Source organism: Ictalurus punctatus, chromosome 10 (genome assembly GCF_001660625.3).
Source record: "Ictalurus punctatus breed USDA103 chromosome 10, Coco_2.0, whole genome shotgun sequence".
NCBI classification, from domain to species: Eukaryota; Metazoa; Chordata; class Actinopteri; order Siluriformes; family Ictaluridae; genus Ictalurus; species Ictalurus punctatus.
The window spans coordinates 8,366,555-8,391,072 of NC_030425.2; the positions used below are offsets into that span (position 1 = coordinate 8,366,555).

The 24,518-nt window shown below is 39.1% G+C and overlaps 2 protein-coding genes across 7 annotated transcripts in view; both read right to left on the reverse strand.

The window, feature by feature from the left end:
• Positions 1 to 975: 975 nt before the first annotated feature.
• wdr47b (WD repeat domain 47b) lies at positions 976 to 17,918 on the reverse strand. The gene is made up of 14 exons (XM_017478634.3): positions 17,743 to 17,918; positions 15,597 to 15,760; positions 15,316 to 15,399; positions 15,145 to 15,229; positions 12,899 to 13,677; positions 12,566 to 12,686; positions 12,052 to 12,221; positions 8,657 to 8,887; positions 8,319 to 8,486; positions 7,687 to 7,856; positions 4,810 to 4,980; positions 4,539 to 4,670; positions 4,186 to 4,404; positions 976 to 1,851 (listed from the first exon to the last, which is right to left on the reverse strand). The coding sequence occupies exons 2-14, from the start codon at positions 15,752 to 15,754 to the stop codon at positions 1,709 to 1,711; spliced, it is 2,631 nt and encodes an 876-aa protein (XP_017334123.1). The 5' UTR covers positions 15,755 to 15,760; positions 17,743 to 17,918; the 3' UTR covers positions 976 to 1,708.
• Positions 17,919 to 22,246: 4,328 nt separating this feature from the next.
• The window catches only part of camsap2a (calmodulin regulated spectrin-associated protein family, member 2a), a 40,568-nt gene continuing 38,296 nt past the window's right edge, over positions 22,247 to 24,518 (reverse strand). For 3 of the 6 annotated variants that reach the window (XM_053683080.1, XM_047158179.2, XM_047158177.2), the window contains 3 exons: positions 24,006 to 24,121; positions 23,787 to 23,905; positions 22,247 to 23,045 (listed from right to left, as the gene is read on the reverse strand). In XM_053683080.1, coding sequence (XP_053539055.1) covers positions 22,740 to 23,045; positions 23,787 to 23,905; positions 24,006 to 24,121 — 541 coding nt within the window. In that variant the 3' untranslated portion in view covers positions 22,247 to 22,739. Of the gene's footprint in view, positions 23,046 to 23,786; positions 23,906 to 24,005; positions 24,125 to 24,518 lie in introns of all 6 variants that reach the window. The other 3 variants (XM_047158178.2, XM_017478968.3, XM_047158176.2) reach the window with 1 other exon arrangement.

Here is a 24,518-nt window from a genome sequence, read left to right on the forward strand (position 1 = left end):
CTTATGGAAAAAGGTTCAACAACATTCGGCCATTGCGATAAATGCACCCGTTTTATTGCGTGATCAATTTGCAATCAATTGTGCACAATAAAGGTGCAGTTATGAATTACCCAAACAGTAAGCGTTTTCGGGTTAAAAATAAAAATGGCAACATAGTTCTGGTCTCCGTGAATACAATCAAAGATAATGGTAACTTTATCTGCATTAGCCATGGACTCTGCTAATAAGCTCATTCAGAAAGGCGATTTGCAAACATTCACAAAATATAAAGTGCGATACTTATGTTTTCTGGATATGACGCTGGATCATGAACAGCTGGTATTGATCCATGCTTGAGAATCAATTTTTTAGCAAATCCTGCTTTGTATTGACCCTCATTCATAAAGCAGTCTGGTATAAAATGATTCGCACAAAAACATACGAATTTAGGTATTTTTGGGGCACATTTCCTTCAAAAATCAAACTACTCCAATGCGTCTTCAATGGCTCTGATGCCGGGAGCACATGAAGAGTCTTATGCTCATTCTTACAGCCAACAACAGAACGCTTACGAAGCTGAGACATTCTTATTATCACTGTAGCTCATCACTGTAGCTGTTCCAGCACTGAAAACATGATGGATTGTGTACAGCTCACTTATGGGAGGAGCTATGCTAATAGAGCAGAGTCTGTGGGCGGGGCTTGTTCAGGTGACGTTAGGGCAGAAATGAAAACGGCTCAATTTGTGACACTGTTTATGATTTATTGGGAATATATATATATATTTTTTTTTTTAAAAATTTAAAGGAGTGGGTGGATTTTTAGCATTATAGGGTGGTTGTGTACACACTCTGCCAACACCATTTAAAAGTGAATTTTGCATAACAGATCTCCTTTAAGAAATCACATTCTCCAAACAGACACAATGCAAAACACACATAGCAACATAGCACAGCATTCGAAAAATGCCCTGAACATCAGATTTTGAAGAACAAGCTCTTTTATAGTATATTTATTGTCAATATTTAAATGCTTGGTTTCAATGAGCAAATACACATTTCAAACACATTTAGTACAAGGTGCTTCACAGGAGTCATTAAAGTGCAAATAGAGTGAACAAAAATAAATATAGCATAAAATACCATCAACATACACACACACACACACACACACACACACATATATACTTAAAGAAGACAAATGTATCATATTTTCGCATTTTATCCGAACATACATGCCAACGTTTTGCATTAAATCTGTTCTATGAGGAGCCTGTGCTAAAATTAGTCAATATTTGCAGCATGCCAAATATTCAACAGAGTAATTATACTGCATATATGTGACAAGCAGTAGGTTTTATGACTGTTTAGCCCAATTTCATGCCAAGAAATATTATGACATTCATTAGCCTAACTATGGATTACCCAACTCAAGGCACAAAATAGTCTATACATTCAGAATCAAACCTCTGTTTTGCATTATAACTGAAATGGTAGCTCTGTACTCTGTTCAATACACATTCAGCACTTCTTATTAGTTGGCAGAGTTGTCTTTCCTAAATTAGCAGCTAACATGCAGGACCAACCCTTATTTTACAAAAAGTAATTTATAAATAACTTTAAATTATAAATAATAAATAGTTCTTTTGCATGAATGATGCCAGGTAATGAAGTATTAGAGGGAAGTGTTTGCTTTGTGCTTTTTCTGGTACAACTAGTTCTGAGAAACGTTATGGGTGGTGTGCCCATAGTGTAACAGTCTTGTCTGCAGAAGAAGACAGGAAAGAAATGTCTCTTGTGTGCCAACGGCATTGGATCACTTTGTCCTTGTGTTCACCAGCCACCATTACTGGTAGTGGTTTTGTTAGATCTCCTGGGAACAAAAGATCAAGTTCCAACAGTAAGGCATAAGGATTTAGACATGCTTTCCACATACTGGAGGGTTAAATGACTGAATTATGATGCTATTCCAATTTTCCAAAATTCCAATTATCATTATTAACACAGAATAAAGCGGTGTAGGAATTACAGCACTATATATACAGTACGTGCCCCCCTTTTTTACTGGGCCAAATGTAATTGGACAAACTAAAATAAATAATCAAGTTAAACTGTAATTTTAAATAACTGGTTGCAAATACTTTGCAGTCAATGACTGTCTGAAGTCTGGAGCCAATAGAAATCAACAGATGCTACCTGTCTTCCCTATTGCTGCTCTGCCAGGTCTTTACTGAAGATGTCTTCAGTTCCTGGAGCGTTTTGTGTTCAGTTTTGCTTTCAGCAAGTGAAATGTATGCTCAGTTGGATTCAGGTCAGGTGATTGACTTGGCCATTACAGAAGTCCCAGTGAGTTTTGAAGCATTTGGCTGAATCTGAGCAGATGATGTAACCCGATACGCTTTAGAATTCATCCTGCCGCCTTTATGAGCAGTCACATTATCAATAAATACAATGGAAGCAGCTCCATACACACCCAAACCATAGGATTAGGTGGTAAGCTTTGGATCGTGAGCCGTTTCTTCCCTTCTCAATATTCTTCGCTTCCCATAATTCTGGTACAAGGATATTCCATGTCCATAGGATGTTGCTCCAGAACTGTACAGCCTTTAAAAAAAATTGTTTTTTTTTTAAAGATGTTTTTAATAAAACTCTGGTCATCATGTTACTGAGGATTAGCAATGGTTTACATCTTGTGGGGTTCTTGATCTGGCCAACTGAGAAAGAATTCTTCTGTCTTCCACCATAGTTGTTTTCCATGGTCTTCCGGGCCTTTTGGTTGTACTGAGCTCACCAGTGCATTCTTTCTTTTTAACAACATACCAAATAATCGATTTGGCCACACCTAATGTTTTTTTTTTTTTATTGTTCAGCCTAATGATGCCTTGCTTCATTTGCAATGACAGCTCTTTGGACTACCTATTGAGAGATTACTAATACAAAGGCCTTACTTTGGCATTTCAACTGCCTTTGGATGGAAATACTGTTAAATTAAAGATGAAAGGCTGTAATCTGCACTCATTCATTATTCAAGCTCAACTGCAATATACTGTGGTAGACAGCTAAACTAATAATAACGGTGTTACTGCTGAAATATTTAAGGACTGTATATTTCAGGTATAAACTAGAAATATAAATTTAGGTGTGCTGAACGGAACTGAAGCACAAGGCAATTTGTAAATAAATAAATATATTCTTAATTGAAGCCCAAACATAAATACTGACACAGTTTTTATTAGTATGTAATGTAGTAATATGTAGCGTAATTTTTTTTACATTTACACTTTTAAAAAAATATTATTATTATTATTATTATTATTATTTTACATACTATAAGTCAGTTTATTCAACAGCCATGTCATGAATGTTTACAGGCAGTTAATTTCAACTAAGGAAATACTCAGTGTCTGAAAAAATCAACAATGACTTTTATAATAAGCTGGAAAATCGTGATGGGTGTGTATTAAAGGTCATCAGCACATGCACACCCTGCATGTCACCTCTGTCATAATGTACCTTAAAACAGGAACCAAACCAAACCAGTTAAACCAAACCAGTGCCTGTTCATGCACATGGATCACTATTACACAGACCACAGTTTTCATGAGGAACAGAGACTGTTTTGCTGGACCACACTCACATATGAAAACCTTTTCATACTTGACCAAATTACAGACCTTTCAATGTCAAGTGTTAGTTACAGTTTACATAGCGCTTTTCTTGACACTCAAAGCACTTTACATAGTATGGGGGCGGGGGATCTCCTCAATCTGAGGATGATGCGACGGCAGCCATAGTGCGCCAGAACTACACCACAAACTAGTTATTAGTGGAGAGGAGAGAGTGATGGAGCCAATTCAGAGATGCGGATTATTAGGGGGTGATAGAGAAGGGCCAATGTGGGTATTTCGGCAGGACACCGGGGTTATACTCCTACCCTTTTACAATAAGTGTCCTGGGATTTTTTATGACCACAGAGAGTCAGGACCTCAGTTTAACGTCTCATCCGAAAAACGGTGCTGTTTTTACAGTATAGTGTCCCCGTCATTATACTGGGGGTATTAGTCGCCACACGGACCACAGGGTGAGCGCCCCCTGCTGGCCTCACTAATACCACTTCCAACAGCAACCTTAGTTTTCCCCAGGCTCAACCCTGCTTAGCTTCAGTGGGAAACCAGGCGAATGTGAATGTCAGTGACATCTGGCCTACCTTGAAGATCAGTAATCATGACTTTGCTGTCGTAGGAGCCGGTGAGCAGGTAGTGAGCTCCAGGAGAGAATCGGACAGAGCGAATGTCGCTGGTGTGAGGGTTGTATGCCTGAACTGTTCGTCCTCCTCTGATGTCGTACAGCATACAGCGGCTGTCCTCCAACCCTGCAGCCAGGAGCCGCCCGGTCGGGTCCACTGCCACTGAGGCCACTGCACTTCCTTGAGAACCAAATCACTCTCATCACATTCAATTCACTTGCCACCACTGATGCACTGTATAATTTATAATTATATGTATTCATTGTCTGGCATCAAACTGGAAATACAAAACAATTCTATTAAATACAACCCACCAGGACCATGCAGGGCACTCCTGACCACTTTCACACAGCTAGGCACACGCAAGTCCCAGAAACGCACAGTCTCATCCTGTGAGCCAGATGCTACCATCCAACCACCCCATGTATAGAGGGAGAGGATGTGTCCTAATAATACACACGACTTATGTTTAGCCGTCATTTGTTTAGCCAGAAAATATGAAAGTATTACTGCTATAATATATGAACACTGCAAATGTTCAAGTTCAACTTGAACTTGAATGTGCATGTGCATGTGTATGTATACCTGTATGTCCACTGAGTGCATGTAGGCCTAGTCCTCTTTGGCAGTCGGTCGTATAGATGCTGCAGTCTCCTGCTCCAGCACTAATAAGGATGGCTCCACCACTATCTGGACCCTCCATGAATGCCAGGTCACGAATGGTCCCATCATGCATGCTGAACTCCAGATCTGGCCCTGTGTGCATACAAACACACACCATATTGAACAGGGTCTGCAGTGAAAACAGTGGCTGCTACAGTGGTCAGTGCCACACAGCAAAACATCAGGAAATCAGGACTATCTGTTTTCTGTGTTGAGTATCAGTGTCTGTTTCCCCCATCACACAACACTGCCAGTGAAATTAAGAGAAGCTGTCAGAAGATTGTGAGCTAAATAGAGCATATATATATATATATATATATATATATATATATATATATATATATATATATATATATATATATATATATATATATATAAAAAATACCAATTTCACAAATGCACCAACAAAGCTATTTAATTTTTTTAAAAATAAAAAATGTGAATATTACATGTAACATTCAAATTTGTACATTACATTTTTAATGTCATTTGTTTCTTTCACAGGGTGAGGCAGGTAGTATATCATGATAGCAGGAAGCGAGCAAAACAAAGCCAATACTTAAATTACAGTTAGTAAAAAAAAATTTTAAAAACAGTGGTGTCTTGTACTGCACTTTATTGTTTAGTTTATTGTCTTTCATTGACTGAGCTGTTGTGGCAATAAAGAAATCTTTAAGTTTGTCCCCTGGATTTTCTTTCAATTTCCTACCCATCAGACTGCTCTACCATATCATACAAAAATCTACCAAAAAGGGAGAGTGAAGGCCAAGCTTTCTCAGAGACCAGTGAAACCAGCAAACCACATCTTTTCTAACTGCTTCTCTTCTGCACCACAGGGAAGCGTAACACACTCAGAGGAACATGCTATCAGCCCTCTTCTGCATACAGTGGTGCTTAAAAGTTTGTGAACCCTTTAGAATTGTCTATATTTCTGCATAAATATGACCTAAAACAAGTCCTAAAAGTAGACAAAGAGAATCCAATCAAACAAATGAGACAAAAATATTGGTCATATATGGTCATTTATTATTGAGGAAAATGATCCAATATTACATATATGTAAGTGGCAAAAGTATGTGCACCTCTAAGATTAGCAGTTAATTTGAAGGTGAAATTAGAGTCAAGGGGTTTTCAATCAGTGGGACGGCAATCGGGTGTAAGTGAGCACCATGTTTTATTTAAAGAACGAGGATCTATCAGAGTGTGGTCTTCACAACACCTGTTTTTGTGGAAGTATATCATGGCACGAACAAAGGAGATTTCTGAGGACTTCAGAAAAAGAGTTGTTGATGCTCATCAGGCCGGTAAAAAGGCTACAAAACCATCTCTAAAGAGTTTGGACTCCACCAATCCACAGTCAGACAGATTGTGTACAAATGGAGGAAATTCAAGACCATTGTTACACTCCCCAGGAGTGTTTGACCAACAAAGATCACTCCGAGAGCAAGACGTATAATAGTCCACGAAGTCACAAAGTAACCGAGGGTAACTTCTAAGCAACTGAAGGCCTCTCTCACACTGGCTAATGTTAATGTTCCTGAGTCCACCATCAAGAGAACACTGAACAACAATGGTGTACATTGCAGGGTTGCAATGGGAAAGCCACTGCTCTCCAAAAAGATCATTGCTGTCCATCTGCAGTTTGCTAAAGATCATGTGGACAAGCCAGATCACTGGCGAAACAATGAATTTTGAATTATACCATCAAATTCTAAAGGAAAATGTCAGGACATCTGTCTGTGAACTGAATCTTAAGAGAAAGTAGGTCACACAGCAAGACAATGACCCTAACACACAAGTCGTTCTACTGAAAAATGGTTAAAGAAGAATAAAATTAATGTTTTGGAATGGCCAAGTCAAAGTCCTGAGCTTAATCCAATAGAAATGCTGTGGAAGGACCTGAAGCAAGCAGTTCATGTGATGAAACCCACCAACATCCCAGAGTTGGAGCTGTTCTGTACTGAGGAACGGGATAAAATTCCTCCAAGCCGATGTGCAGGACTCATCAACAGTTACCCCAAACGTTTAGTTGCAGTTATTGCTGCACAAGGGGGTCACACCAGATACTGAAAGCAAAGGGTCACATACTTTTTCCACTCACGGATATGTAATATTGGATCATTTTCCATAAATAAATGACCAAGTATAATTTTTTGTCTCGTTTGATTAATTGGGTTCTCTTTATCTACTGTTAGGACTTGAAAATCTGAATGTTCTAGGTCATATTTATACAGAAATTTGTACAAAAACTTGCAATCTCCCTTCAATAAGATGTCTGAAGCTTAAAAAGCTAAAATGAAACAAAAACACAAGGAATAGTGAATTTTCTGTAGCTAAATACCAAATGGTCCATATTCCTAGGTATGGTGTACAATACTATTAGTTAATGATTGCAGATGATAAGTAAGAAATATTGCTGACAAAAAACATTACTGTGGTAAACAAACACACAAAATCTGAAACAATAAATTTTGAACAAAAAAACGGTACGTTCCTCCTAAAGCCACTAGGAAAAGGACATAAATTACGGCTTTTCCGACTCAGAGACTGCACTATTTTTAACATTACCCATATGTCATGACTCGGTGTTCATTGTGTTTGGACAAAAAGGGTAAACAAGTTTAGAACAAGTACATGACTATGCTATGTCTCACTCTGCACTAGGAATAGCGACAGTACGTGGGATTTTGGTTCATTTTCTGAATTGTACTCTTCTGTCAAGTGGAAAAGCATTATTATTCCCCCCACGACATAAGTGAAAAATATCTAAGCAACACTCTTGAGTTTTGCCATTTTCACCTGTAGCGTTGCAGGTCTCGGCATTGAAAGGCAGGACTTTCACGAATTTGTCATTGGAGCCTGTAGCAAGAAGTTGGCCACATGGACTCCAAGCCACACAGTAGATGGAACCTTTGTGGTGCTTGTTGCGTTTGAAGCAGACTTCAGGCTGCCTCACTGGGCTTTCTGCACTGTGAGATAATACACAATATTTTAAAGCATCATTTTGCATAATTCCACCTTTGAGTTGTGGTTATTATTATTATTATTATTATTATTATTATTATTATTATTATTATTTACTTCAACTGTGCTTTTGAATAAAATGTTCTCTAGGGTTGCTGCCTATTAAATATACAGCAACTGAGTTTATAATGCAACTCGAAGTTCACAAGTACATAAAGACATTTTACATTTTCATGCATCTATCAAAAATTGTTGTTGCTTTGCTGCCTATGAATGGTAGCTGCGCTATGTTCCGTCATTTCTGGTAACCATTTATAAACAAACACCAGGGTGTCACACACTGTCATGCTTTAGATTCTGTTTCCTCTCATTGCTATGTTCTTATTGAAATCACTGGCCAGATGGATAATAATATGTCCTTGTAAATGCTTTATAATGCACAGAAACTCATCATCTTAATTCAATACCTGGCACTAAGGTCCTGTGGGTACATGCAGACACGCAAGGTTTTGGAATTAGAGCCGATAGCATAGAGTTTTCCAAAAGGATGAAATGCGACAGCACGCACAGCTTGTGTGTCTTCCAGTACGTGCACTGCTATGAATGGGGACTTGGGCTGGTCATCCTGAAACACACTATTGTCATACCAGTGGTCATATAATTATCAGGGTAGAAATCCTGTTTGAAGGTCCTTCTGCTTTGCTATTCATCACTAAAGAGTAACAGCATTCTGAAATTTTACTGTTAATTATAATCATATGTTTAAGGTTTTTCGAGAACCAAAGACGATTAAAAGTCCCCTCACCTTTGGCTGACCATCACTGGGGACTCATCAAGTGAAGGCATGCCCCGAATGCCTCCTCTCTGAGGGGTGCTGCTCGTCACACCAGTTTTGCTTTTGCCTGTTCCGTCAGACTCCGGTGTATGTGTGCGCTGTGCTTCTGACTGTGAGCCATTAAACTGCTGGGCCAAGGCTTGCATGTTCTCCCCTAGGTCTTCCATCCCTACATTCAGCTCCTCCAGCTTTTGGATGGACCTGTACATCCCAACAGCATGCAAAATGGAAGTGGGATCCATTATATAAATCAATAAAAAAATGTTTCAAACATTTTTTACTTATTGTAATAGGTATTAAAATAGCATTAAATATATTTCAAGAGGTTTTAGTGCCACATTTCCCACCATCCAAGCAATACCTAAATCTTTGCACAATATCACAGTTCACACACTCAGAGCTGAATGATCAATAACTGCTCCAACAATTCTTATGGCATGGCATAAATTTATTTATTTATTTATTTATTTATTTACTTACTTACTTACTTACATGTGGCTTAAGCACATGTGTAAATAAATAAATAAGCTTGTCCACAGCTTATTAAGATTTAAAGCAGCATCCAGTCATGGAAATACTAATTAATGGTCAGAGTTACGAGTCTTGATTTGGCAGAAGGCTTCAGACTTATATGGCATCTCAGATTTGCCATTTGTCAATATGCTGCAAGAAGTCTGGCTTCACACAGCCAACCAGTGATGGAGAGCTAATCCGCTGATGTTAGCAAACACCACAGATCAATTCCATGTTGAATTATCCAAATCCCAGACCTGCAGATTTGGTTAAGTCACATCTAGCTAACTCAATTCCAGTCTTCAACTGTCCAGTTTCCATGAGTCTGTGCCCACAGCAGCCTCCGTTTCCTGTTCATGGCTGACAGAAGCAGAATAGGATGTGGTCTTCTGATGGTGTAACAAATCTGCCTCAAGGTTCAACTTGTTCTGTGTTGCATTTCTGCTCAACATGATTGTATAGTGGTTATTTGAGTTACTATAGCTAGTCTGGCCATTCTCTTCTGATCGCTCTCATCAGCAAGGCATTTCCACCTGCAGGACTGCCTCTACGTTTATTACGTTTTTTACACCATTCTGTGTAAACTCTAGAGACACATGCTGTGCATGAAAATCTCAGGAGGTCAGCAGGTAAACTTAAAGCAAACTGCCAAAGTCACAGAGATCACATTTTCCCCCATTCTGATTTTAAATGTAAACATTAACGGAAGCGCTTGACCTGTATCTGCATGATTACATGCATTGTGCTGCTGCCACATGACTGGCTGATAGGATAGCAGCATGAATGTGTAGGTGTACAGCTGTTCCTATTAAAGTGGTCAGTGTATTTGCATGCTAGCAAGCCTGCAATTTATTCATTTATATGAATGTTTCATATAAATAATTTTATAATTATAATAATTTTATCTTTAAAGTAATACTGAGGACAGGCAGCATGGAATTACTTGCTCCTAATTGCTAAGTCTCCAGTACTTGGCACACATCCCTATCCTCATACTATACCAAGTAGTAGGTCATTACTCCAGTAGTGTACTCCAGTACATTACATTACATTGACATTTATTCACTTAGCAGACACTTTTATCCAAAGCGACTTACAAATGAGAAAAATACAAGCAAAGCGATATATCAAGCAGAGAACAATACAAGTAGTGCTACCATACAAGATCCGTTAATTGAGTTCCAGAAGAAGCAAAGTGCGCAGAGTAGAGGTGTAAATGCAATTTTTTTTTTTTTTTATGGGTTGGTTAGGTGTTCACGGAAGAGGTGGGTCTTTAGCTGTTTTTTGAAGATGGTGAAAGATTCTGTGGTCCGGATTGAGGTTGGAAGTTCATTCCACCACTGAGGAACAGTTAGTGTGAAGGTTCTGGAAAGGGACCTTGCGCCACGCTGAATGGGAACTACTAAACATCGGTCGCTAATCAATCGCAGATTGCGTGAGGGAACGTAGGCCTTCAGGAGAGAGTTGAGGTAGGAGGGTGCTGTACCAGACAAGGTCTTGTAGGTGAGCATCAAGGCCTTGAATTTGAAGGCCTTGCTACAGGAAGCCAGTGGAGGGAGATGAAGAGGGGTGTGACATGGGTTCTCTTGGGCTGGATGATGACAAGGTGCGCTGCAGCATTCTGAATCATCTGAAGGGGCTTGATGGAGCTGGCCGGGAGGCCCGAAAGTAGTGAGTTGCAGTAGTCCAGTTTTGAGATAACAAGAGCCTGGACTAGTATCTGTGTAAGCAGGTCATTACTCCAGTAGTGTACTCCAGTAGCAGGTCATTACTCCAGTAGTGTACTCCAGTAGCAGGTCATTACTCCAGTAGCAGGTCATTACTCCAGTAGTGTACTCCAGTAGCAGGTCATTACTCCAGTAGTGTACTCCAGTAGCAGGTCATTACTCCAGTAGCAGGTCATTACTCCAGTAGTGTACTCCAGTAGCAGGTCATTACTCCAGTAGCAGGTCATTACTCCAGTAGCAGGTCATTACTCCAGTAGTGTACTCCAGTAGCAGGTCATTACTCCAGTAGTGTACTCCAGTAGCAGGTCATTACTCCAGTAGTGTACTCCAGTAGCAGGTCATTACTCCAGTAGTGTACTCCAGTAGCAGGTCATTACTCCAGTAGCAGGTCATTACTCCAGTAGCAGGTCATTACTCCAGTAGTGTACTCCAGTAGCAGGTCATTACTCCAGTAGTGTACTTCCTACATGACCCTTAAGAAGATTTCCATTCTGGGAAATCCAAGTCTTCTGATTTAGCTACCATCCCTCATAGGCTAATTAAAGGATTCTGACCAGATTCTATATATAATGGAAATAGATACAAATAATGAGCAATTCTTCTCTGAAAAGGCTAAGGAATTTCTTTCTGATGATTAACCCCATCTCTGCCTTCCAGTATTCCACCCAGTTCAGCTTAAACGACCACTCCAGGGCCAACAAGTCTTGCTTTAGCTCAATGTCTTCACCTCACAAGGAGGTGGCCACTTGCTCATTTCCTCTGCCGGCAGCTAGAATTAGAGAAACATAAACTGTGTTGTTTAGATTACATTGTCTTTAGTCCAAGAGCTGTACCCACGATGGACTATACCATTATGAAATGAGTTTTATGTTTAAATACTTTAACTTAAAGGCAAGCACCATTCAAAAACACAGTTGTTCATCTCCACAGGCAAAATTCCCACCATCTGGCTTGGTTACATTCAGACCTCTTTTACAGTCTATGCTGAAACAACTAATGGGACTCCCTACTAACACAACATCTGTTCGCTCTTTATTCACCACTAATACAACATATGTTAACTCTTTATTCACCTGTGTGTTAGTGTTTAAACATAGCACGTGTGTGTTAGTGTTCGGGTCTGACCTGCTGAGGAAGGTCTGTGTGAGGTTATGCTGGCCGGCACCCGAGGCCTGACTGGCTTGCTGCACTCCTCCCTCTAGCAACATCTGCTGGTAGAGCTGCATATGCTGCTGCTTCTGCTCCAAGTGATGCTGCACACGCAGTCTCTGACGCTGGAACTCCTGCAGCTGCTCCTACAAGCGTGAGGACACACATACACACAGTTAGTGTAAGGAGACAAACATACTGCCTTCCAAAAAGCTCCGGTGTCAGTCTTTGAAACTATTTCAAACTTCAACAAACATCAACCCCACAACTTTAAAAAGATTATGAAACTTAACCGAACAAAAAGGTTCATCAATCATTATATCACAGAAAAAAAGCACAGACGCATACCTATATGTTTATCCTCATGAAGAATTCCAATTCTATGCAAATTGGAAATGATTGGAAATCCTTAAAAGCTATAGTAATGACAATAAAAGTCCATAGCAATGTTAAGAAATCTGGCCTGTTTTTAAAGGATCAGAAATATTACCTCTGTCATCTTAACTGAACCAGGAAGTTCTCCATCCTTTTCAGGGGGTTGAGTGGGACAGAGCGTGTTAGGCTCTACTGAAGTGTTCGTTTTCTCTTCTTGTGTGCGTGACCTAGAACCGCTGGAGAAAAACAGTCAGCATAGCGCAACGCAGGGCACTAATCATCGCATTCATCATTCTCAAAGCACCGACATTTTCTTCCGTAATGAGAGACTCAAAAATGCATATGAACCTTTTCCATAGTAAAACTCAACTGACGATGTAGAGTGACTTCAAGGAGAGCAAGTCATGTAAACTAAATCAAAATGTTCTCAACCAACAAAGCTTCATACCTGTCTGGTGTCTCCATGAAGATGTTACTGTCCACTACGTTGTGGCTGCAGTTTAAGCCAAAGTTAGCAAAAGAGTGTGACATCAGAGCGGCATCTTTTCCATCATCTTCTGTGGTTTTCCTCTCCCTCCCTGCCAGGCCATAGGACAGACCATCTAGCGCTGGGTTGAGGGAACGTGATACGTAAGCTTCCGCTGATTGAGGGCGTCTCAGTGGTGAGGCTGGGGAAGGTGAAAACTTGGCAAGGAGCGGCACAAGAAAATCAGTGTGGGTTGCCCGTGCTGGTTTTACCAGCTGGTCCACGTGGACATTGAGTGTCTTCTGTTCAAACGCGCATGTAAAGGTGGCAGACGCAAGGTTGCGCAGCCAAGAGATCAAGCTCAGGTCGGGTTCGTCACAGCCATTGCCACATAGCACATCAATGCCCAGCAGTACCTCGGCCTCACCGATCTCCTCGCCTGTCGCCTTGCTCTGGCAGAACTCCACACAACATTCATACAGCACACCCTTAACCAGCAGCTGGAAGAGGCGATCTGAGCCGGCCCGAAATCCCGCCTCGCTGAGCTTGCGGTCAGCCGGAATGAACTCGGCCACCAAAGAGCATGTCTCCTCAAAACAGCGTACACGTGCTGTACTCGGGTTCCAGTCCTTGAACTCAACATGGTGCGTGAGCTGAGGGAGTGTCAACAGCAGGCACAGATTGCTATAGGCCTCTTTGGATGGGCTTAACTCCTCCAGAGCATTCAGACACTTCACTGCCTCTTGCATGCTTAGCTCAAGCTGAAGCAACAGAAGGTAAATAAAAGTCATAAAAGGGCTAGGTATTTAATGACATTATGCAGAAACACTGTATCTGAGGGTGAAACACCGTCTTGACCCACTCCAATGGTTGATGTATTTGAATAAAACACCCCCTAGATTTGCACATTAATTTGGCTAATTATTATACCTGCTTCATTGACACATTCATTACATGCCATCAGCACTGAGTAAGAAGGCACATATGCAATGAACATGAGCTAGGTACATTACTGATCTGATCACCTTTATATATTTGTAGAAACATCGCAGAAAAACTAGTTCATGTTTTATCACCTCGAGTCCAGGTTGGAGTACTATAATGTCCTGCTGTCTGGAAGTTAGGTGCATAAACTAGCTCGATCAGAGAATGGGCTCCATTTTTAGTCCTCTCAAAGTTTCTTCCTGATGTCAACTCAGGGAGATTCTCCTTTCCACTGTCGCCTCTGGCTCGCTCATTGGGAAGTTAAATAGAAATCTACATCCCACTTTTTGTAAAGCTTATTTGTGAGAGTGTCCACTATTGTATAAAATGAACTGGATCGGTTTACCACACTCGCTATTCGTAAAAGGCACAACATCATACTGTACCAGCAGGACATTACGGACTATAAAATAAAACAGAATATTTTGTTGCTATAAGGGCCAATTCTAATCATTTTGTTGTCAAACTTCAGATAGGCATTAGAACAGAAAACTTAGACGGGTACAAAGGTACGTTCACACATACAGCGATTTTATCACTGCAAGTCGCCGGTAGGTGTTCCTACTACTGGTCGCCATAGTAACATTTAGCAGTGGGTGGTGCGACTAGCATTCCACTTCTGACAACAAACCAGTTTTCTTGTTGCTAAAATTAAACATTCTGGAGGGAGAGCATTCGTATATAAAATTCACCAGTGTACTGTACTGTATTACTACACAGTGTACGCATCATATCCTACAAGATGAAGCAGAAGCATCTAAATCTTTTAGTTGATCAATGAATATCACCGGATATTGAGGGTCAAAAAAATTCTTTTCACCCTTTTGTGTTTTTGACATCCGCATATATTCCTTTTCTATGAAACCTTACTAACTGCAGACCATGGAGTGTTTCAAACAAAACTAGCCAACAATGACACATTATTTGTCTCAACAATGTGATGTCAGATCACAGTTCTAACTCCTAAATCAGAAGAAGAAGCCTTTATTTGTCACGTATACATTACAGCACAATGAAATTCTTGTTTCGCATATCCCAGCTTGTTAGGGAGTTGGGGTCAGAACGCAGGGTCAGCCATGATGCGGTGCCCCTGGAGCAGAGAGGGCTAAGGGTTTTGCTCAAGGGCCCAATGGTGGCATGAACCCCTGACCTTCCAATGAGTAACCCAGAGCCTTAACCGTTAAGCTACCACTGCCCCACAAACTGCAATGATAATACTCAACCCGACATACAAACAAACTCACATTTTGAGGCTCATCTGATGCAGATATGGCATTATTCACACAAAGTGCTTCCAGGAACCTCTGTTTCAGAATGATGTAACGAAACCTTTAGGGATGACAGAAACACACATAAGACAATAACATAGGTGATATTTTGTGCCACTATGTGTACCCGAAATTATTTTCCTTCACCTCTTTCTGTCAAATTTGTCTAGACTCTCCAGTGGCTGAATGAACTGAAGAACCTCCTCCCACTGTCCATCTAATATCAGCTGCCTAGGACGAATGGAAAACAAATGAGAATGTCACCGTCAGTGGTAACAAGCAGGTTATATAATGCATTCCAGCATAAACGTATGCTTTCCAGAAGTCAGGTGTTTGCTGCTTTACCCATTTGAACTTAATGAAAAGTGAGAGTATCAGTTTCTTAACACCGGTCCTATTTATCCAATCAACTGCAAGCTGAAACCCACCTGAGGAAGAGCATATCATCCGAGTATAGACCATTAATAACACCGCTCTCCTTCTCCAGCGCTAGCATGCTGATATGAAGCTTTCGGCAGTTGAGGAAATCCAGGATGAGCTTGATGATCTCTGCTTCCTTTATGTTAATCGTCTCCTCTGCCGTCATGGTGTCCTGTTGAGGTACATTGGGTAAACATATTAGCATGATATTTACTAATGACGTTTACTATCGGGCATGAGTTTCTATTTCACGTGAAATTTCCTTTTAGAGAATTCAACGCTTTCCACTCAAGGTTTTTCTTCTCAAGCTGCATGCTACATCGAATTAAAAGCAAATCAACTAGAGATGATTTGCTCATTCAACCTCAAAACCATTACTGAAGTCAGGTGTTGTTGTCGTCAGGTTTCCAACTTCGTTGCAACAGTTTGGGGAAGAACCACATATGGGTGTGACTGTCAGGTGTCCACATACTTTTGGCCATACAGTGTATATGTTTTGTTGGATAGGGATAAATTCATTAATTCATAAAATGTTGATATACACTATATGGCCAAAACTATGTGGACACATGACCATCACACTCATATGTGGTTCTTCTCCAAACTGTTACCACAAAGTTTGAAGCACACAATTGTATAAAAATGTCTTTGCATGATGTAGCATTACAATTTCCCTTCGATGGAACCAAGACGCTCAAACCTGCTCCAGTACGACAATGCCCCAACATGGTTTGCCAAAGTTGGAGTGGAAGAACTCGAGTGTCCTGCACAGATCTCTGACCTCAACCCAACTGAACACCTTTGGGATGAACTGGAACACAGACCTCCTCAACCTAACATCAGTACCTGATCTCACTAATGCTCTTGTGGCTGAATGAGCTCAAATCCCCACAGGCACGCTCCAAACTGGCATAAAGTTGGTTTGACGTTGGATATTGGCAGATATGCGAAAATTAAGGGGCCGTCTCTAAAGTTACATACGACACTGTTAAAAACATTTCTAACTTCAATAGCATTTGAAGGGAATGATGTACAGTCATATAACCAACTGTAAAGTGTTCATCTAGGTGTCAGGTATAACTCACACCTTTTAGATTTTTGATATTTATTAAAATAAGCTATTAAATCATATGTAAATTAGATATGAATTTCAATACCGAATGGGCCCATACACAAAATATACCATGATTTAAAGCGCAATAGCATTCGAAGGGAATGATGTACAGTCACTCATCCAACTGTAAAGTGTTCGACTAGGTGTCAGGAATGACGCACACCTTTTAGATTTTTGCTATTTATTAAAATAAACTAAAATAAACCTAGATGAACACTTTACAGTTGGTTGTGTGACTGTACGCCATTCCCTTCAAATGCTATTGAGTTTTAAATAATGGCATATTTTGTGTATGAGCCCATTCTGCAGTGAAATACATGGCAACATTTACATATGATTTAATAGTTTATTTTGTTAAACATCAAAAAATCTAAAAAGGTGTGCGTCATACCTGACACCTAGATGAACACTTTCCAGTTCGTTATGAGACGGTAAGTCATTCCCTTCAAATGCTATTGAAGTTAGAATCGTGTTTAACAATGTCGTGTGTAACTTTCGAGACGGTCCCTTAATATCCGCGAATATCGAACGTCCAACGTCAAACCAACTTCACGCCAGTTCCAAAATCTAGTGGAAAGCCTTCCCAGAAGAGTGGAGGTTATTATAAGAGTAAAGGAGCAATGAATCTAGAACGAGATGTTCAACAAGCACATATGATTGTGATGGTCAGGTGTCCACATGGTTTTGGCCATATAGTGCATATTTAGACTAGGAACCTAATGACGTCACGATGTAGAACTTTGTTGAGAAATTGCACTATATATGCATTTATAAATCTACATCTATCCTCAGTGGTGTTGTTTATGTATATTACAGCTGCACCAACTTCAGTGGCACTGCAGATTGTGTACAACACAGAAAGCTACAGATGATGTCTCTGGCAGCCTGAACAGCTTCATCATCATATTACACAGCCACCCGTTGTATGAGCAGACAGAGATACAAGTCAAGAGGCGTGATCAGACGTCGGGTTAATGCTTGATTGTGATTAGATTAGATCAGTGCGCTTGCTAGCGATCATCAATCAGTCAAAGCCTTACCTAAAAAGTCGAGTAGACGCTCGGCGTGCACTGGAGCAGTGATTCTGATTGCTCAGTGTTCTCAGTGAACCTTACACCCGTTGCTTTGTGTTTTTCTGGAGGAGCTGGGCTGTGTGGAAGGCCAAATGTACCAAACCGTCCAAAAAACAGTCGCATGCGTTTGTCCTGCTGCTCATGTCCCCGCCCACACTGTGCCTCCGCCAGCGAATGGCCACCAATCCACCAATCACAGCCGAGTGGGCGGTCCCCTGAGAAGAGTGACAACCTGGATAGTGTACTATTTTTGACATCTGCCATTTTGTATTGGCGTCCAAAACCATAGTGAAAAATATCCGTGTTGCATCTCAATTCACCTACACTCTCTCTCTCTCTCTCTCTCTCTAAATATATATATATATATATATATATATATATATATATATATATATATATATATATATATATATATATATATACACACACAAAACCCCAATTCCAAAAAAGTTGGGACACTAAATAAATACACAATGATTTGCAAATCTCATAAACCCCAACTTTTTTGAGACATGTTGCAGCCATGAAATTCAATAATGACCTGCACTTATATAGCACTTTTTTTTTTTAACCTTAGCAGTTCTACAAAATGCTTAACACTGTGTCTCATTCACACACACACACATCAATGGTAGCAGAACTGCCACACAAGGCACTAACTTGCCATCAGGCCCAATGACACTTCAGCATGTGGAGTCATGTGGGCCAGGAATCGAACCTGCAACCCTACAGTTAGTGGACAATCCGCTCTACCACCTGAGCCACAGCCGCCCATATTCACATTCAAATTCAAATAAAAAATTACCTTTTTCTTTTCTTAAAATGGTACATTTACTCAGTTTAAACATTTGATTTGTTTTCCATGTTCTATTGCGAATAACATATGGGTTTATGAGATTTTGCAAAACATTGCATTCTGTTTTTATTTACATTTCTTCACATTTCACACAGCGTCCCAACGTTTTTGGAATTGGGGTTGTATATATTTTGTGAAGAAAAAGTACATACTTTTAAGTGTGTATCAAAAGAATATGCAAGTACTGGGACATATTAACGTCATGTAATGGAAGAGAACGTTGTTGCCTAGTTAAGCACACCGTTCACCGTAAACAAACTCCTCGTTGCATTTCAGCTTTTCCTCATTCATTATTCCTTATATATTTTATACTATATAGTTTAATTTACCATTCCCTCGATTTAGTTTTCCACATTCTATTTACACCTCTCTAAAATGCGTCCTTGAATTCGGCAAAGCAAACCGTCACAAAACTACTCCTCCGTCGCGCAAGGACTCGTGGACAATATTAGCCGAAAAAGTGTCCACGGATCCACACTTCGAAAATCTACCGGAAATAGTCATTATTTGTCATTGGGACAAATAGTCATTGGGACAAACTAATTCTAATCTCGGATACTATTTAGGACGGCTTGTAGCCGAGTTGAGACGCACACCAAATAATCCCATAATGCACCACAATAGGTAGTGTACAAACAATGTACTCAAGCGTTCACAAACTACCCAGAATGCACTGCATTGTTCAGTTGGACTGCAATGTGGTGTTAAATACATAGATTAAAATATCCAGTACACCTCTTTAATCCCATCATTCAATGCAATATGTAAACTACGAACAACATACCTCAAATCATTCATGAGCATTTAGACTTGTTCCATATTTGGAATTCATGAAAATTCTGTAATTTTGGGAGAAAAAAACTTTGATATTGTACCCGTGCTCCTGAATGTGTGTAAATTTATGAAGAAGACTAACTAATCATATAAATTCTGATTAGTTACTGCACTTATATATATATATATATATATATATATATATATATATATATATATATATATATATATATATATATACACACACATATACATATATATATATATATATATATACATATATATATATATATATATATATATATATATATATATACACATATACATATATATATATACATATATATATATATATATATATATATATATATATATATATATATATATATATATATATATATATATATATATGGACTACACTCCATGTAAGGTTTAAATGGTTTGTTTGATATTTTTAGTTAAACAAACAAATTTAATGAAACTTTTGTGAAACCCAGTAGTTTCATTTTAATGACATTAACAAAGGAATTATTAAATATGAAAAAATAAATAAATCCGAACAGATTGATAAATTAGGCCAATCATGCATGTTTATGCAATGGAAAATGGCTACTGTTGCAGAATAATGAGCAAACCTGTGTGATGTAACGTATGAAATAATTTACTTCAAACACCAATTCTCTTCCTTATAGCTGTGCTGTTGGTTTTTCAGTGTAGAGAAGCCTTTGGAAGCCTAACGTCAAGAAGAAGAAGAAGAAGAAGAAGAAAAGGAAGAACACAACATCATCCAAACAAACAAACAAACAAAAAGGACAGAAAAAATTTCTGGAAAATGGATTGAACCAGAAAGGAGTCTGAGAAGTAGAACGAAGACAGCGCTGATAAACAAAATGTGTGAATCTTTGAAAAATACTGTTTGAAGGCTGAAAGGCTGCAATCGGTAAATGTATCCAGATAATATTCTGGGTTTTAAGTGTGAAAGAGGCTATTATCAGTTCACTGAAAACTGCTAAACCAAATACATACTTTTGATCAAATGTCAGTATTCGTATCTTCAGTATCTTGCCGCAAAAAATGTATGAATCTACTTCTATAAGAATCTCTAAATAATTAACATCTTTCATTACAGAGGAGACAAAATAACTAAATTAGCTGCAGATGGGAGTTTCTATTTAAACATTTCATTTCACTAAAGCAGACAGAATTTTAAGGATTGTTAAGGATCCTGCCATTTCTCTCGATGTGTTCAGAAAATTTGCTTCTATTCAAATAGACATGAATAGTATTAAAATAAAGTACATCAAGGATCGCCCATTGTCTATTCCCAATATAATCTTTGAAATGTAACACGTGCAGCTTGTAAAATCTTTTTTGTTTGTTTGTTTTTTTTCTATTTGTGTATTTTAACTTATGTCAAAAATCAAGCTATTTAATCTGGATTAATGATAGTTTAGCACTGTCATTTGAAAACATTTGGTATTTAGGAATTTAGGAATAGAGTCTAGCCTGCATTTTAAGTGTTGGAGCTTACTGTTCAGGTTCTTAGACAAAAATATTTCCCATACAGCATTTGAGGTCATGCGCAACTTTATTCAATGCATTATGACTCAGATGTGTTTGACTATTTAACAAGTGACAGCAGTGTCTAGAAAACAAATTTGCTTGATTAAGATGGGCAAAACACACTGTACAATATGTAAACTGTGCTTGTTAATAAATACATAGCCAGTTCTTTTTATGGCTTGGAACAGCCAAATTATTTTAATACAACTGCTTCAAAAAAGGTGTGTGTTGTCCCCCAAATACAGTACATCAGGCCTGTACATTTTCCACTGCACAACCCAAGTTATGTTCAGTAATTTACTATATTTATTAATAGCAGTGTGTTGGAATGGAATAAGGAACCAACAGAAAACTGGAGAAATAAAAAATTATAATAATAATAATAATAATAATAATAACCCTGCGTGTGTTCATATCAAATGTAGTAAACCTTGACCCGTAAAAAGATATATTCCACCCAACAAAGATCCAACAGGGGCCATGCCTTCTCATCACACTGAAATATATGCCACAAACATCAATCAGCTTTACTTCTGATATCCCAAGCTAAATGAAACTTCAAAATAAATTATTAATAAAAACATCTGTTCTCAGTCTAAATCATTCATTAGCAATACAAAGATGTAGTTTGGCACATTGTTGTTGTTTTTTTTTTTTTTTGGCAGTTTTGCTAAATTTTAAGACATTATCGGACAATACTTCCTACGCAGGAAACTTTACTCTGGAAAACGTATTGACTTGCAGAATCAGTGACATGTATCATCTATCACAAATGAGACAAACAGGAATAACTACTGCTACAATGAAACTAAGATATAATATACAATGAAATTAATATATATTGTCAATATATATTAACTGTGAAGCTGATAAGAGAAATAATCACTGATACATTATTCATTATGGCATTATCAAATATCTGCTAGCTTCATTCATTTTAACAACATACAAATCGCAGAAGTTATTAACCTTAGCAACCTATCATGACACACCGAATTCAACAGATCGTGGCTTTGAATTTAAAACAATTCCTCTGATCTGTAAGATTATGCAGAACAATAATAAAATTTAAATCATAAAATACTGTAAGAATTCACAATCCTGCTGTGAACCAAAGCCACTTAAAAAAAAAAAAAAACGAAACAAAAAACCATTCAAACGCAAGCTAAAATATACTATGTATTACCACATCGATTCGTTTAATGCGCACATTCAGCATTGCACCCGAAGGCGAGGTCCACTGGTGACCAGCTCTTTAAAAAATAATAATAATAATAATAATAATAAAACAAACACTTTAATGGTAAATATCTTACATAAGATCAGTTCATTACATACTATAAAACAACCAAAGAACTTGAAACCAAGGCCACATGTTAACAAATGTATATGCAACATTTCTCTTTATACAGACAAATGACATTCAGTGCTTCAGTTTACCAAATATCAGTCATATTTCATCATTTCATTATTTACCGTGTTCTTGCCACATATAAAAGGTACACACACTCACCCACCCAGCCACACACACACGTGCTTTAACTGAACTGCAATGAGGCGCTCAGGTTTTAAATACAGGAGTGAGATCCACTAAAAAGCCCATATTGGTTTACAATCCAGTTGTGCATATTTTACTTTAGTTCAAGTGTGGGTTGTGTTCCATGACAAAGATGCAGAATTCTGCGCAGTGCAGGTTGGAGTTTATACGTACAACGAAAGAGAGCATTGCTGAGATCAGAAGCACTCCAGGAGAGAGAGCCGATATAAAATCTTAGGACTTGCTGGGTGCTACTTTCTTCGGTGTTCCCGGCTTCTTGGTCTGCCACAAGTGGCTGTGGATGGTAATGGCATCGACACTGGCAGACATGGTCTTAGCTGGGATTTGGCTAAACTGCTTCCGGTCAGAATTGTACTTGAACAAGCCGTCGATCATCTTGCGCGAGATGCTTTTGGGCCCGATGCCGGCCAGCTTGTTCATCTGCTCTGTGTCGGGGCAGTATGTGTAAACAGCGCGGAACTGACAGCCCGAATCACGGAACAGGATTATGAAGTTGTTGGCCTGCGATTTCTCCATCTCCTACAGAAAACAGCATGAAACATTGGGTCATACATAGCTCTGAAATATTCCATTCAATTGAATTTAATTTAGGAAATCACCAATCCATGATTAGCAAATATTCATTTTGATGGTAACAGACATGAGCTCCAATATACTTTTTCAGATTTGATCATTTTAGACCGGGAAAGGTCATTATTAACCCACAGACATCTTTATTTAAAGGTTTTCATACATTTAATAGTTTGAGTTGGAAAATATTGTGAATAGAATTACGTAAATAACCACCATTACTAATTCCTAACAGTGTAATGCAACTTGGCCTCAAACTCCATCCATCCATCCATTTTCTGTACCGCTTATCCTAGACAGGGTTGTGGCGAGCCTGGAGTCTATCCCAGAGAACTCTGGGCACAAGGCAGGGGACACCCTGGACAGGGTGCCAACCTATCGCAGGGCACAGTCGTACAGACATTCACACTCTATGGACAATTTGTACATGCCAATCAGCCTACAACGCATATCATTGGACTGGAGAAGGAAACCGGAGTACCCAGAGGAAACCCCCGAAGCATGAGGAGAACGCGCAAACTCCGCGAGGATGGATTCAAACCGATGAATCTGGAGGTGCGAGGCAAATATGCTAACCACTAAGCCATCGTGTCACCTGGCCTTAAACATAAAACACTGAATTTTTACCCATTTCTGGCTTGACAGAACAAATAATGGCTCAAAATAAATTACTCTACTTTATGTTCTTACCTCCAGGATCTTGTTCTTTTGACCTTCATTGACCTTCCCAGCCAGACAACAATGAGCCAAAGCGTTCTGAATAATATGTTTGTTCGACTTGGCACTGGGCTCTTTGTACAATTTAGGACCTGCAAAAAAAATAAAATAAAAATAATAATAATAAATAACTTTGGTATGCTATAAAAGGGGTTTCTGTCTCTACAAACCAAATCGGTTTAAGAATCTAACCTGTGTATTCAGTGATAGACGTGACGGAGGAGGTGGTGGAAGCATTTTCCCAGTCTTTCTCTCCATTATGGCTCTCAGACCGAGAAGGAGACAGGAAGCTGTCAGCCGAGTCAGGCCTACTGGGGCACAGATCACACAAATTAATAGTGCGGCCAAGCAAATATAATACATAATGTTATTACTTTCCCTGCAGCTGAGGCAGCATTCCACTTCTTTTAGTCTCATGCAATTTCAGGCGGTGAACTTCAGTGTTTGCATTTTGTACTGCTACATGTTCTGCTAATCCTTAGGGGTACCACTATTACATCTGCTGTACAGCACAGGGTGTACAGTCACATGTTGGATTGAAGACGTACATTATTTATTAAGCTTTCTTACCCAGTTTGAGAGATAAATCGATCATAGAATGAAAAATAAACACATGAAAGCAGTTATGGGATGTGTACGCATGGGCATCCTTTCACCAGGAACAGATAGCCCCTGACTGTGTATGACACAGCGCAAGCAGAGGAC